The 16198-nt window shown below is 40.4% G+C and overlaps 3 protein-coding genes across 6 annotated transcripts in view; all 3 read left to right on the forward strand.

Annotated features, from left to right (window-relative positions):
- The first annotated feature begins 2372 nt into the window (after positions 1-2372).
- Positions 2373-2939, forward strand: LOC131893359 (T-complex protein 1 subunit epsilon-like). The gene is made up of 3 exons (XM_059243356.1): positions 2373-2531; positions 2614-2855; positions 2933-2939. The coding sequence occupies exons 1-3, from the start codon at positions 2373-2375 to the stop codon at positions 2937-2939; spliced, it is 408 nt and encodes a 135-aa protein (XP_059099339.1).
- A 2919-nt stretch (positions 2940-5858) lies between these two features.
- Positions 5859-12559, forward strand: LOC131892657 (synaptic vesicle 2-related protein-like). Its single transcript, XM_059242478.1, has 7 exons — positions 5859-6443; positions 9440-9621; positions 9686-9949; positions 10031-10314; positions 11134-11423; positions 11501-11608; positions 12108-12559. Exons 1-7 carry the CDS (start codon positions 6224-6226, stop codon positions 12287-12289), a joined length of 1530 nt encoding a protein of 509 aa, XP_059098461.1. The 5' UTR covers positions 5859-6223; the 3' UTR covers positions 12290-12559.
- Positions 12560-12755: 196 nt separating this feature from the next.
- Positions 12756-16198, forward strand: part of LOC131892659 (tubulin alpha-1D chain-like) — a 15179-nt gene continuing 11736 nt past the window's right edge. For 3 of the 4 annotated variants that reach the window (XM_059242480.1, XM_059242481.1, XM_059242479.1), the window contains exons 1-3: positions 12756-12911; positions 13099-13470; positions 13538-14474. In XM_059242480.1, the coding sequence (XP_059098463.1) occupies positions 13194-13470; positions 13538-14474 (1214 nt within the window). In that variant the 5' untranslated portion in view covers positions 12756-12911; positions 13099-13193. Of the gene's footprint in view, positions 13009-13098; positions 13471-13537; positions 14475-16198 lie in introns of all 4 variants that reach the window. The other variant, XM_059242482.1, reaches the window with a different exon arrangement.

Below are 16198 nucleotides of genomic sequence, written 5' to 3' on the forward strand. Positions count from 1 at the left end.
CTCTGGGAAAAATGTCCCCGGCGGCATTTTCAAAAGTCCTCTCTTCGTGTTCAGTACTCAGTTTCAATCATTTTTTATTGCCTAAGTTTTTGTCTGTTGGGCAGAGTGGTGAGGTTAATTGTAATGCGTTCTTTATATTAATTAAAATTCTCATACTTATTTAAGCGTCAGTAAAAGCAGGGCTAAGAATAAACTTTCAATTACGTCTGAATCGTTAGTTCAAAATCTACTGAAAGTCGTAAAAAATTAGCACTCGTTTTAAATCGAAATTTGAGATTTATAGCTTTTTTGAATGGAAACATTCGTTACAAGAATGATGAATAGACAGAGACCCTGCGTGAATTTGATAGTAACGGACGATTGTGGTCATGTGTGAAGCGTTGAGAATCAGTTTGACATGCGCCGATTTCTCATCTCCAAGTATGGTGATTAATCATAACAGTTCATTGAATCCAGTCCAGAGCGGACGCAAAGTTAATGCAAAATATAGAATATGATTCCATTGAATGTATTTCACATTGTCATTAGATCATCCTCCACTTCTTGGTTCAGACTCAGAGAGGCAAAAAGGGCCCAATTTATTGAGGTGAGGGGAAGAAGGCAAATGCTAGAAGTCTTAGAAATTAAAGTTGCCTCAACATGTCAAGGCCAATTGGAGGTCTTGAACAAACCGTCTGAATTGCTTGAGTGACTCGGATTGTCGGGTTGTCATTGCCAGTGTGTTTTTTTTTCATGCGGACCGAATTAAGAAAGAGTTTTCTCTGGCCTTTGATCGGGCTGTTGGAACGCACAGATTCAGTGTTTGAGAGTTCCTGGTTTCTTGGACACTCTTTTCTCTTTGACTGTAGAAGAGGTTGTCATTTTCGACCTAATGATTAATTCAAACTCACGAGGCCGTTCAAAAGCTTTTTTTTTACATGGGCCTTCAACGAGTCAATTCTCAAACGGGAGAGTCTGTTCGGATATGAGGATTTTGAACTCAACTACCCAAAAGACACTCTAGCCACACGTTATTCTTCTTCAATGAATGAGACCAAAAAGTAAGAACTGAAGCCTCAGCTTCATCGCGTATAAAAGCCTACGAAAAACTGAACCTAGAAAAGAATATCATTTCAAAATGTAAAGCCTCCGAGACGAGATGGGTTTGTCGTAGAACAAAAAGATTAAAGAAAAAGAAGTTTTAACCTTGGTCGAAAAATCGTGAAAATCCGTGTTTGCGGCTTCTTACTCAACGCCGTGAATATTTGAGTTTTTGCTCATTTCGTGAAATATTTTTGTTGTGTAGACTTGGTTGTACCACGAAATCAATTCAGGTTCAATAGGATAGATAGCAGTATCTTTTTAAAAAAGGAAATCTATTCAGAGCCGACGTTTATGCACATTTATATTTTTTTAACTGGTAGTGGTTTCCTGACAAGTGATTGATTGAGTTGTCGAAAAATCAGATAGCAGCGGGAGGAAGATTTTGTAATCTTGAAGGAATAGTGTAAGTGCACTTTACCATAAGTGTTTTCATAAACTGTTTATTTCACTCTTTGGCGATTGATTTCGTTGAAAAAATGAAACGCTAACGGTGAGGGAAAAACTCTGATATGTAACTTATATTCTTTGTCAGGTGCTATAGAGAAAGTTCCATCCTGAAATAGATGCCAATTGATCGCAGCGCACACTTGCTGGTTTTTGCTTCTCGACATACGGTGCAGGTGCGAACAAGCAAATATTACTAATTCATTTTCATTTGTGAGGTAGCAACGAACGTGTTGATTACCAAGGTATAATTGGTCAAGAACCTCTTGCAAAGTGGACGATGAAACTAAGAATGAAAGTTGACAGAATTAGTTTGTCGCAAAGTTGTTTGGCAACTATAAGTTGGGCTTGGAAAAATAGACTAAAAGAACATAACACTAGGTACCTGAGGCAAGAAGAAAATTGGGTACTAAAATACAAAATCTGGAAAAATTCTGATGCAAAGCTATAATTTTCGCCATGCCCGGTTAGAGAATAAGTTAAAGTAAATTAAAATCTATGATAACTGTGCTACATCAGGTATTTTGACTACTATTGTTTTGGGCAAAAGTTGTACAATAATCTTTTACTTACTTTTTGCTAGTTTTGGATTTTTTTCAAATATTTTTGCTTTTTTTAAAGAAAGTAAAACAAGGCACACAAACTGAAAGCCAGACAGGAACAACAAAGAGCAAGCACGGATCTGGATATCATCCTAGAAATTGTGGTAAACCTCAGCCATCCATGGATTGTAAATCTCAATTGGAAGCTTAGTCACTGACAAGTATGGGCAACCCTTCCTCATCCTCCAGGATCAAGCCAATCAAAACCAATTGACCAGCAAAGATGCTGTGAAAAGTCACATCATGGCGAAATGTTTGATTTCGGCCACGTTGCGCACCTCATTGGATTCCAAGTGTCTGGACAAGCTCATAGTCAGTTCAGACAATGACATCATCATTATGAATGATGGGCCCACCATCCTGAAGATGATGGATGTGGACCACAAGGTGGCCAAGCTGATGGTTCAGTTATCACAGTCACAAGATGATGAGATTAGTGAGGGACCATGGGCATATTGGAACTCTGTGGAGCTTTGTTGGATAGGTTCAGGCCTTGAATGAATGGGGCATCCCCCCCATTTGGATCAAGTTGGTGGCCAAATGTGTTATGGAACATTTAGAATCCATGGCTAATTGCTTTGAGGTGAACCCCAAGAATCCCAAGAACCTGATCCAAATGGTCATGACCGCATTAGGCTCAAAGGTCATTAACAAGTGTCATTGCCAGATGGCCAAGATTGCTGTGCACACTATTTTGTTGATGACCTTGATTCCCAGTACTGACAGGCAACAAGCTCAGCAAAGCTGGTATTGTCCACGAGATGACCTTTGGTACCACACCTGTTACATTATGTTTCGTGCAGATTCTGAACCGCAGGACACATTGAATATTGAAGAGCAGTTATGCCCAAGTTTCCCAAAGGGGCTTTCCCAAACACAAGAGAGGGAACATCATTGTCAAAGGTTTAAAAAAACTGTCCCATTTATTTTCTTTATGTAAATATGAAATGGAGTCAGAGACATAGCTCAGAGCAGAATGACTGACAAGTACATGAGCATGACCATCCAACACCACCACCAAGGACTGCATGCTTGTCTTTGAGAAATGCCAGAATTCGAAGCATTGTGCTTGGTCCGAAATCTGGTGCACATTAATTGGGTGGTTTAAGGTGGAGGAGCTTCAGGAATCTCTTGGGCTGATAAGATCAAGACTATTGAGCATTCTCAGATGCCTTGGAGATGATTCCAATGGTTCTGGCCAAGAACTTTGGTCTGCACCCAATCCCAACCATCACCAAGATCAAAGCACAGCCTTGGGCGTGGAGTGCATAGGATTGGGCAGCAATGATATGAGATAGAGGCATGTGTTAGAGGCATGCCACAACAAGAAGTCTCAGATACTTTTGGCCACCCGGTGCATGTCTTGAAGACCAACAATATTTGCTTGCCTGGAGAAAACTAACAGCACAGCCCACCCACCTAATTTACTCTCACATTAATCTAGGCCACACTTTTCCACGTTGTTTTTCATGATCAATACATTCTATTCATGTGTCTTCACCACCAATGTAATGAAACACTCAACAGATCTAAATCACACAGAACTTTGTTAATCATACAAATGCTCTTCACGCTTTATAACCAAATAACTTGAATCTTGTTTTCTTTTATTATTTATGAATAAATGAAAGCACTATAACTGCTTAAAAAGGAAATAAAAAACCAAAAAAATGAAAATAAATTTAGAGCTGCAAAGTTCATGTTGATGTGTAACAGTATTATTAGTTCATGAGCTATAGCAAACTCATCTTGTGTATAGTTAGAGCCAAATATTGAAAAAAAATATATTTTTGATGTGCTCTTCATAACTTTCTTCCTGCAATAATTTATTCAGTTATTTGTTTGTTTGTTTGGAGTCAGAAGACAGCTCTTGCTCAACCTGCCATCTGATGATGGGCGTCCCAATTAAGGGATACCTCTGCTCTGTTGTTACAAGCAAACTTGTGATATCTATTATTACCTTGTCCTTGGGAATGATTGCAGGTTTACCCATTTAAATTGTTAAGGCAGCAACTCATGCTGTGATTTAAATTCTGCAAAGAAGCTTGGACTCCGCTATCCTGGGTTCAAACCAGGATTCGCAAATTGGAAAGTCTACCATTACAGTACTGCAACTAGCTGTTTTCAGTTATTATGATATGCTAAAATATGAAGAAAGAATTAAGTTTTTTTTGGACTAAAGCAGCCAAAAGAAGTTAAACTTTGTTCAAACTTGAGCAACCTGTTTTCCTCAATGCCTGTCATAATCTTTTGGGCACAATGTGCCCAAAATATGATGTTTAAACAACTGATGAAAAGGGTATACTCTCAAATGTGAAAGCAAAAGTTGTTCTTTGTATTGAAAAAGAAGCAATAACACCAAGCACCATTTTAAGTACCTGAAACATATTCATGCTTGTAACAAGCCAATTCCAACATAAGAATGTTCTTTAATTACACATGATACTGGACTTAATTTTGCCAAAAATGAAGACGCTTAATATAGCCCATAACACTGTCAATCAAATATGCTTTAAATATCCCACTATAGGAACTTTAACCTACAGATATATAACTCAGGCATTCATATAAATTGAAAATAATCAACCATATCAAAGCGTGAAATACAAGAAGCGCATTTTTAATGAGGATGTACCTATCATGAGTCCATTTTCGGAGTGGTTCATATCTTCATGCAAATCGTGCTAACTCGATCATCGGGATGATTGATTCACAAACCGAGCATTGAATCGAGACCGTTGAGCGTCTCCCAGCAAAACCTATGCAAAGAATCGGGGATCAAAAAACAATGTAAAAATAAAGCATGAATTTCAAATCGGTTTGGAGTTTGAACTTTTCAAATGGATCGCTACAAATATTGGATAAAAATACTGCATCCTCCCACTTGTTGTAATATCTTCAAGGATCGGTATTAAAAAACCTCGTCTAGTAGATTGCGCTTGTATGCAAATGGTTGTAGTTTAAAGTGGCGGTGCGCCACACATCATGATCATATGTAATTGTAGATGGATTGGCTTTGCCCCTTATCGATTGCATCATGGTCCGAATACTACCAATGAACCAATGACCTCCATTCACTCAACCAAGCGTACAATCGACTCTTCTCTGAGGAATCTTCTTTTTAAGTCTGACGCATGAAACATTTGTAAGTAATAAAAGTAACAAAAAAGATGCCTAATGCAGTCATGCCCATGAGCTTTGTTATTCCGTAGCATATGAAAAAATAACTAAGTGCTCAAGTAGTGATTGCGAGAAGTAGAATGAGGAGGTGTGTCCAGCAAGTTATAGATGGTCACGATCGCTAAGATGACTTTCTCACCGCCACACCCTCTTTAAAATTAAGGTAGTAGGAGGGGATGGATATTACATTATTGCTTTCTCACAAATCATACATATGTGCAACTTGGCAATTCAAGGGGCTTTCACAAAAATACCCCACACCACTACAAAGACCTTTTCCAAAAGACCGTCTCTCTGACGTTCTAAAGCCAAGATTGTTATGGAGTAAACACACATCAATGAAACAACATGCTACATATGGCATCGGATATAATGTTATGATGTCATTTTGTAGGACAAGTGCCGAGAGAAAAATCAGGCCCGACTCTACCTACCTACTACCAACTTCACTACCTACACTCGTTCAGAAACTATGCCATCCATGACTGCTAGGCACTCATTGAACGCTGGCCTACTATGTGCCTAGTACAGTAGTAGTACATGGAGTAGTTATAACACTACTCAAAGAGCTTGAGAGTCCGTCTACGTAGAACCAAAATCAGGACGGGCGGACCTCGCAGACGAGTTCCTGTGAAGAGCACAAGTTGATATGGTTCTTGACAATTTAGGGCGATGCGTTGTCACTTGTCAGCAGCATTGCTATTGTTGGTGTTGAGGTAGTGAAGGCCGAGAAAAGGCCTTTTTCTTGAACTCAATCAGTCCCTAGCACATCGAAGTTTCTTACAGTGTGTGCGGCTTTTTCACCTGCTTTGCGGTGGTGATGGTTGGCATGCGTGTCTAAAATAGTTCCAGTGAAAATAGGTGCCAGTGTGACACCACTTTGTGCGTCCAGACATCATCGTTTATCCGTCATCATGCCGGCCAATGTGGATCTGGAGTTGTACACCGTGGGCCAGGCCATCGACAACTTTGGCTTCGGCCGCTTCCAGATGTACCTGAGTCTGATGGTGGGCTTTGCCAACATTGCGGATGCCATGGAGATGATGATCCTGTCCATCCTGGCACCCGCACTCCATTGTCAGTGGCACATCACGCAATCACAGCAAGCCTTCTTGACGACTGTGGTGTTCTTAGGTAAAATATTTTTTCTAGTCCTTCCGATGGCAAAGGACGCAAAACTATACGGGTCTCGCCTTTTTAAAAAGGGGTTCCAATTGCCCGTCAGAGAGCGCTTTCGTAGCTTTAGAAATAGAGCCTGGTGCTAAAGTAGGACATATTAAGCGAATTGTTCTTGGTGATTGATGATTATGCGTAAGGTAATCTTCAGCTAAATCTTGCAGCACCTTTTGTTTATTGTGAGTGGTCATGCAATTTACTATTTTTTTGTGCGAGGGATGCCAAAAGAAATCTCTAAAGGAATCTTACGTGGGTCTTTTCCTCTTAGCTAAAGCCCTCTAGCTGACCTGACTTTGAAAGTAACCCTCACTATAGCGACACGGGTCAAGAAATGTTACAAATATGATTTGCGGCATTGATCCTTACCAGAACCGAACAAGCTTTAAAAAGAATACCTTTTCAGGCATCGTGAATTGAGATGAATTGTTATGAATTGTTAATTTTAGAGGATATTTCTCGCACCACTGATGAACAAGACTCCTTTCAAGGTTCTTGTCCAAAACTGTCCACCTTTAAGACGTCTATTTATCATCAACATTAACGTTGTTCCACTGATTAAAACTGTGGTAGTATGTTGGATTTATGATTTATGATTTTTTTGGTGTACTAGATAAGGTTGGAGGGGTGAACCTCATCCATTCCCAAACTCCAATTGTCAGTTTCATGACCGGTATCAGATTTGTTCTCCGTCTGTGGGCGTTAAAGTTTCCAAGAGAAAGGTCGGGGACGCGAATCGAACCGGGGACCTTTGTCATTTTAGAAAACTGCACTAGCCTAGCTTCTTAATTATAGCCTTGTTTATAGAAATAACTAGCGACAACACATAAAAGATCGAAGTTGTAATTAGCTTGATATGAAAAAACAAGAATATGTTGTCAAAAAGGGAATTTGTTCCTTCGCCTTTCGTCTTCGACAAATTTAGCTGCAAAAATACGGGGTCATTTTTGAGGTTCTAGTTCCTAACCATGAAACGTTCTCTTTCGTTACTGGAGAAGGTCTTTAATTAATTATAGAATGCAAAAATATCGCTGAGAATAATAATAAGGGGCTTTCCGCAAAAATGGAAGTACTGGACCATGGATCCATGACCAGACACTTTAGCACGATGGTAAATGCACACTTGGTAAGAAAATGACGTTAAGTAAGATGAATAAGTTTTTCGTCTTGAACCACTGGGAACTCCATTTTCAGAACAATAAGGAAGTCCGCAAAAAAAAAGCAATGCAAAATGACAGAATGAGCTTTAGATGCAAAAAACGGAATTGAGGCCGCATTGAAATATGAAAACATTCAGCAAGCTGTCTGGAAATATTACCGAGGGGTTTGGCAAACCATAATCTTACTGCGTTTGTGTCAAAATTCCAAGAGCTTCAATGTCACATGAAAGTCTTGGGTCCTCAGAAAAATAATCGCCTTTCTTAGTTTGGATCAATCCATTTAATTCAGTAAAAACTCCTGCCCACTCTTTTGTTCTTCTCGTTGAGACGTTTTGACCCTCCGCTACATTTCCGATCGCATTTCCTATCTATCCCTATTACTGTTTTTGTTCCATTTGTGTAATAAAACAGAGAAACCATGAATATCCCCAAGTGTTTCCCATTACACTACAAGGTTTTATTTAATATTTTCAATTGGTTAAAGGGCCTTTAGAAGAATCAAGTGTGAGAATGAAGGCAACTCTTTGCCCTGCAATATTCAGCTTCAAAGTAAATTTACAACCCGCTTGGTAGTAAAAACTGAAGGGAAAAAGGCCGAAGGTCATGAATAGTCGCAAAACATTGGACCAAGTTTTATGGCCTTCTCATTTAAATGTTATTTTTCTTTCTACGATTTTTACACTTTCATTCAAAGTCGGGGAAGAAATCGTTGGGTGCAACACAAAATGAGAAGATATGGTCAATAGACTTGAACATGAGAGAACTTTGACTCTACTTTGATTACAATTTCACACCTTAAGTAGGTCAGGTAATGTCGCCAATGAAAACTGAGGTACATTCTCAGGCCATCAATGGACACAAAACTGACAAGAAACCGTTACTCCCAAAAGGAATTTGAATTGTTCAATTTCTAATCAAAAGCATTTCGCGTTTTTAGAGTTGTCACATTTTCACCACTTTCTTCCAATTTAATTAGTTTCCTCTGAGCCCAAGGTACTCGTAATTGACTAGATTAAGCGTTTCATTTTTGTGGACATTTTGTTTACCCTTATTTAAAAGTGCCCAAAGGTGTAAAAAATACGAAACTGCAATACTAAAAACAACATTTCCCTTAAACGGACATTTAAATGAAGAAATACACTTTTAAGATATCCCCCCAAAAATATTCTACTACCGCCACAAGTAGCCACTTATGGAAATTTTGCCTGCCACAAAAACCTCATGGCAACGCCACATTGGAGTGCATCTCAAAGTATGATGAGGCTTTTTGAATGACTTTTTGAAAAAGGGAGGAAATATGATGAAATAAAATCTTTTTTTGAAATCAAATCTAAACTTTTTTTATCCAGTCCGGCTAACACTCAAAATTATTTCGCTTTGACTGAGGGTCAAAATTTGATTTGACGAATTTCGTTTACTTGATTTCAAATCTAACAAGGTTTCCTTTTTGTAGCTCTCTGAAAAATCATTATACCCCTTGACCAGCTGATTCGGATTACTAGGCATGCTTAATACGTATGCAAGTCAATAGCTGGGCCAATGCCAATTTTAAGCCCCGCGAAAAAGAATGCTTCCCTAAAATGTCACTTAACCCAACACGTTTGAACATATGCGTACTGACATTGAATTGGCATCTTCGTAATTAAAAGTATTTCCTTTATTAGTGCTCTCTCTCTCTCTCAGCATATTGGCTACTTTATAAACTGTTGCTAAATCATTGGAAATATTTGAGGGCCGTCATATTTGAACAATACGCCTTTTCCCAATAACTTTGATGATCTGTTTGAACCTTTCCAGGCATGATGATATCTTCACCTTTATGGGGCAAATTGGCCGACAGTTTCGGCCGTCGCCCCACCTTGATTTGGACCTCGTTTTTCCTGTGCTATTTTGGCCTCCTGACCTCAATTGCGCCTAGTTTCCATTGGGTTCTATTCCTTCGTTTCCTGGTCGGAATCTTCATCGGGGGTGTTCCTCAGGTAACTTGGTTGCTAGGTTGCGGATCATAGATTTGTGACGACAATGAAGTTACTGATCCCTTAGGCTTGTACCTTGTACGCCGAGTATCTGCCATCCAGTGCCCGTGGAAAGGCCATCATGGTTCTGTCCTTCTTCTGGGCCTTGGGAGCTTGTCTCCTGGCTTTCTTGGCCTGGCTGGTCATGCCTACATTTGGCTGGAGATACTTGGTGGCCCTCTCCACCATTCCACTACTCCTCTTTCTCACGTTATCAAGATATTTGCCCGAGAGTCCCATGTACTTGGCCGTAACTGGAAAGAAACGGGAAGTGCAAGAAATTCTCGACAACGTAAGTATTACTCTGTGTTCATCAGTCATTGATTGACCTTTATGGGAAGGAAAGACCCTTAACGTTGATGGCAACCATTAGATCGCGAAAATGAACGAGAAACGAAGAGTTCATGGGAATCTCGTGCTGGACGAAGAGACCACAGCCGGTCAGCGAGGTCAATTCCTGGACTTGTTCCGCAAAGGTCAAGCCAGATTGAGCGTGATGGTATTTTTCCTGTGGTTTGTGGCAGCTTTCTCCTACTATGGAGTGGTTCTGCTCTCAACCGAGCTCCTCAATTCAAGTCATGACACTTGTGCTGCTAGTGGAGCTTCGACTATTGACGGGATTCCGGGAGAAGCACAATGTTCGGTTCATATCTGCAGGTAATTAGTTATGTATTAACGCTTTTTTTCTATTCAAGGATAACATATGTTTTCGTATTCATTGGCCAGTTTTTGGCCACTTGATGGTGTTGTTTATCACCTTATTGTTACAGGGTAGTCCAAAATTTGCGTCCCCAGATTTCAATCTTGTTTTTTGAGCACATTATTCACCAAAGAAGTTGGTTTTTGAAAAATTTCGAGCCATTGTCAAAACGTTTGTTTCAGCCATTGTTGGCATTTCAAAAAAAGGAAAACCTTAAAATGGGCTCACAGAAAAGGTTGATTTTCTAACGGAGGGAGTTGAGTTTTCAATTTGTGGCGAATGCAAAATGACATATTTTAAGTATGTAATATTGTGAACTACTGCATGAAATATCATAATTTTGAAGATTAGTTTGCTTCAATATTTGGCAATATTTTTCGTCTTCAAATAGTCTTGTTTTTATAATGGTAATGTGATCACTCAACTTTAATCTAATTTCATTCTCGAAAAGAAACCGTTCAACCGAAAATAAGTAAAGACTCTGGGACAGCCCTGGATCGTAAATAATCTTTTTGAGGAAGTGAGTCAATTGCAAATGAAGTAATATCTATGAACTAAAACTTCACTCATTCGCGTAAACGTTTTTGCACATTCACATTTTTCTCTCGGTCAGCATCGGACTACCCTGCACTCTCTTAATATCTACACATCTGTCTTAAAATGACGTGATCATGGGAAAACAATTGGGATTAGTAGGATCAGTATTATTTGTCTTCATCATACATTAGAAATAACTCCGAGACAAATGCTACTAATTTTGTATCCATCTCTTTTAGTGGCTTAAAGAACGAGGACTACGTGGAATTGATCAAAACTAGTTTGGCCGAGTTCCCGGGAACCATTTTGGCCTTGATCCTCATTGACAGGATTGGACGTCGAAGAACCTTGGCCGTGAATGGCATTTTATTCGCCTTGTGTTCTCTTGTCGTCATTGAATGCACCCTCAGTAAGAATCTTCTGGTTGTGGCCCTGTTTGGTGCCCGTGGATTTGCGGCCGGGTTCTTCCAATCTGTGTATGTATATACACCAGAAGTATTCCCAACGAAATTAAGGGCCGTGGCTCTAGGTAAAGACTCTCTCCTGGATATCAGATTTTGATTTAATGGGTGGTTTATGAATTCATGGCAAACTGGTTCGTTTCAGGGTTTGGAAGCGGGTTTGCCCGGATTGGTGCCATGATTACGCCATTTATTGCTCAAGTCCTCCTTAAAACTTCCCTGTATTCGGCTATGTTACTCTACGCAGGATTAGGTAAGACAAAATCCAAAATTGGCGTTTCTGCAAGATCAAGACTTAATGGAGGGGAAATGACATTGAACGCCAAAGCATTCACATTTCGCAACCAAAAATAGCTTATCCATAAACTGTGCTTGCTTATTTACCATCAGTTTTAAGTAATGGCATCACAAAAAATGTCCAGAATGGCCTTTGAAATAATGGGAAAAAATATTTAAAGTAAAGAGTGTTGCATGAATTTCGAGCTCTGTCGACGTCCATAGGCAAATATTCAGAATTAATGAATAACATATACTCTAATTTCTAGTGGTCATTATTTAAATCATTTGATAGCTTAAAAAAATAATTATTTACACTTCCGTATGGATTCTAATTGACCACAGATTAGCCTCGACTAAATACTCAAAGGAAACCTTTCGGTAACTTGAAAATTAACCTTTTCAAACTACTGTAGCATCTAGAAGTTGTTACTTGAAGCAAAAAACAATGTAATTTAAGTTGAATATCATTTCAGGGCTATTAGCAGCCCTCGTGGCTTGGTTTCTACCCGTGGAATCATCAGGTCAAGATTTAACGCAAGCAGTCATTCAACCTAAGGCCGAAAACCCTGACAAAGCTCGGGACAAACACGATCAGTTGGTGGATCAGATGGAGACCAATGAATTGGAACAAGCCCGTGATAATAACAACTCCTAACATGGTGTCAATCCGGCTCCAACTTAATTCCTATGCTATGATGCTATTAATTCCATGATGAAGCTTTGCTGTTGAACAAAACACATGTGATAGGGCTTCGAAGCTGACAATCTTTATACTTGATGGACATGTTGAACTATTTAATCTACAAATATCTGTGATTCCTTCGATCTGCTAGTATGCAGTTTGCAACCCAACCAAGTTGTTTCATTGACTCTAACGAGATAAACGTATTCTGTCACATAAACTCTCTGTGTGAGGCTGCATGAATTAATGTGTTTTTGTGACTCATCCGGACTAGCAACGAAAAGTATTCACACGAGAGAGAAAAGGGCTCAAACTCTCCTATTTACTTATACGCCAAAATTCTAGTTGCTTGTGCACATTTAAGACCCGCCTCTCCTATCCAAAGGATCTAAAAGAAGATTGATCAATGGTGGCCACCCGAATCTGGGCACTTGGAACATTTGAGCATAATTTGAAACTTTGCCAAGTTTCACTATTGAGAAGAGTATTTTTTCGCCGCGAGCAGATTAGGGTAGGGATGGATGGAGAGGATATTTCGAGCTTGCCCTAATTCCGGTGTCAAAAGTTTGCTAGTTGAATTGCCGGCTTGCATCGGGTAAGAGCCAAGCTTTACACAATATCTCTCTCTCTCTCTCGTTCTCTCTCATCCTACGTACACATATTCGCTAACACTCGTTCTCACTTTTTATACAGTACGTACACAACACTGAATACAGAACACACCTTGAATGTGACAAACCTGATTGAAGAAGCAGCTCACATTATTATTGCCCTTTTTTCAGTCGTTTTCAAGTGCCAACAAGCAACGTTGCTGTGCTGTTAGGCGCTTTGCAGAGGACACTGTCGATTTCGTTAGGTTATAAACAACAATCTCAAAATGAGGGAATGTCTTTCAATTCACGTGGGACAAGCTGGAGTTCAAATCGGAAATGCTTGCTGGGAGCTGTATTGTTTGGAACATGGAATCGGACCGGATGGAACAATGGGGGCGGATAAGACCATCGGAGATGACTCGTTCTCGACCTTCTTCCAAGAAACCGGAACGGGGAAGCATGTCCCAAGGGCGGTCTTTGTGGATTTAGAACCCTCTGTCATCGATGAGGTCCGAACCGGAGTCTACCGACAACTGTTTCATCCGGATCAATTACTCACTGGTAGGTGACAGACTGGATTAAGTTGTAGTAAACATGTACAAGTTAACATATAGGCTTGTATTTCCAGGTAAGGAAGATGCTGCGAACAATTACGCTCGTGGACATTACACGGTGGGCAAGGAGATCGTGGATTTGGTCTTGGACAAGGTCCGGCGACAATGTGAGGCTTGCACCGGATTGCAGGGCTTCCTCATCTTTCATTCCTTCGGAGGAGGAACTGGCTCTGGGTTCACCTCTTTGCTCATGGAAAGACTCAGCGTCGACTATGGCAAGAAATCCAAGTTAGAATTCTCTATCTATCCTGCCCCTCAAGTGGCGACAGCCGTAGTGGAGCCGTACAACTCCATCTTGACCACTCATACCACCTTGGAACACTCGGATTGCTCCTTCATGGTGGACAATGAGGCCATTTACGACATCTGCCGACGGTCCTTGGACGTGGATAGACCTACGTATGTCAATCTGAATCGCCTCATTGGACAGATTGTATCCTCTATCACGGCATCCCTGAGGTTCGACGGTGCGCTGAATGTGGATTTGACCGAGTTCCAAACCAACTTGGTCCCATACCCACGCATTCACTTCCCCTTGGTGACTTATGCTCCCGTTTTGAGCGCTGACAAAGCCTCGCACGAGAGTCTCAGTGTGGCCGATATCACATCCTCGTGCTTCGAGCCGCATAATCAGATGGTCAAATGCGATCCTCGTCTGGGCAAGTATATGGCCTGCTGCCTCTTATATAGGGGCGATGTGGTGCCCAAGGATGTCAATTCGGCCATTGCCGCCATCAAGAACAAGAGGAGTGTCCAGTTTGTGGATTGGTGTCCCACAGGGTTCAAGGTTGGGATCAACTACCAACCCCCTACCGCCGTTCCCGGGGCCGACATGGCCAAAGTTCCTCGAGCCGTTTGCATGCTGAGCAATACTACCGCCATTGCAGAGGCTTGGGCCAGACTTGACCATAAGTTCGATCTCATGTACGCCAAGAGGGCCTTCGTACATTGGTAAGTTCAGAAACATTAGATTTTTCCATTTTTAAGGAGGTGTCAGGGGCGCTGGCATTGGTATACACTCGAACATACACTTCTATGTTACTTGCATTCATATAAATTGAACTTTCAAGTCACAGGCCCCATAATGTCAAATCACATCCTTTTGACAATACGAGCACTTCAGGCTTTTGAGTGCTAAACAAAGGCGTATCTGTTGCTCCAAGCGTAGATTTGTCAAAACAACATTATCAGCATTTATTTTGGCACCTTTCGGAAAAGCAAGGACGTATGGTAGGAAAGTAGGTTTTGGGTGACACATTCAGATGTTGTGCAAGCCAAATTTACCAGTAGGCCCGGGCAATACTTGCAGATACCTAGAAGTGCGGCCTTCATTAACGACAAATTCGCATTAAAATAACTCGAATTTGCACAAAAAACAAACAAATATCTTGACAAAATATAGGGTCTGTGAAGCAAATGAAATTCAAGAAAAGTGTAGTGCGGCAACACTGGTTTTCGGCATTTTGATAGGGGAGATATAAGTTGTGCTNACGCCAAGAGGGCCTTCGTACATTGGTAAGTTCAGAAACATTAGATTTTTTCATTTTTATAGAGGTGTCGGGGGCTGGCATTGGTATACACTAGAACATACACTTCTTTGTTACCTGCATTCATCTAAATTGAACTCTCAAGTCACAGGCCCCATAATGTCAAATCATAACCTTTTGACAATACGAGCACTTCAGGCTTTTGAGTGCTAAACAAAGGCGTATCTGTTGCTCCAAGCGTAAATTTGTCAGAATAACATTATCAGCATTTATTTTGGCACCTTTCGGAAAAGCAAGGACCTATGGTAGGAAAGTAAGTTTTGGGTGACACATTCAGATGTAGTGCAAGCAAAATTTACCAGTAGGCCCGGGCAATACTTGCAGATAACTAGAAATGCGGCCTTCATTAACAACAAATTCGCATTAAAGTAACCCGAATTTGCACAAAAAAAAACAAATATCTTGCCAAAATATAGGGCCTGTGAAGCAAATGAAATTCAAGAAAAGTGTAGTGCGGCAACACTGGTTTTCGGCATTTTTATAGGGGAGATATAAGTTGTGCTACAAAACACAAAAAATTGTCATTTTTGTTCAATACTGTCACTGTACTAAACTTTTGTTCAAAATCAGAATACTGTTTGCTTCAACAAGCCGAGAAACTGAATGAAATGACAAATTCAGTCCATACTCGGTACAGGTTGGCTATAATGTTTGTCTCCTTCAGAATACTCAATATCAAGGTTGCCGGACTACATTTCCCTTGAATTTCCTTAACATGACCTATCAGTTCTAACAAGTTTAACAGGGCGGTTAGGGGCTAATTTGCTTTCATATCAAGCACTAAGTAAATGAGGAAACTGTCATTCCAACCTCTGGCACCGGGGTTTGAGCCAATCACACCTAGGCACACGTTTCGTTCTAGTTCAGGCTGCTTGTCAGACCGCTCAGGTACAATAGCTTCTTAAGAGTTAGCATCCGCCATTAGGAATATAAAGCTATAATAACAGGGGAGAAGATTCTTTTTTTTTTCAATGCTTCCTTTTAGAGTAGTTGGCCAAGCCAGCATCTTTTATACGTCTTTTATATTCCATCATGAAAAGGCACTTGAGAACGGTGTCAGCATACTGATTGTGACCGGGCACCGGAGAAGTCGCTTATGATTTTCAGCACAATAGTTTGTTTTTGGTT

The sequence above is a fragment of the Tigriopus californicus genome, chromosome 2, assembly GCF_007210705.1.
Source record: "Tigriopus californicus strain San Diego chromosome 2, Tcal_SD_v2.1, whole genome shotgun sequence".
In the NCBI taxonomy this organism is placed as follows: Eukaryota; Metazoa; Arthropoda; class Copepoda; order Harpacticoida; family Harpacticidae; genus Tigriopus; species Tigriopus californicus.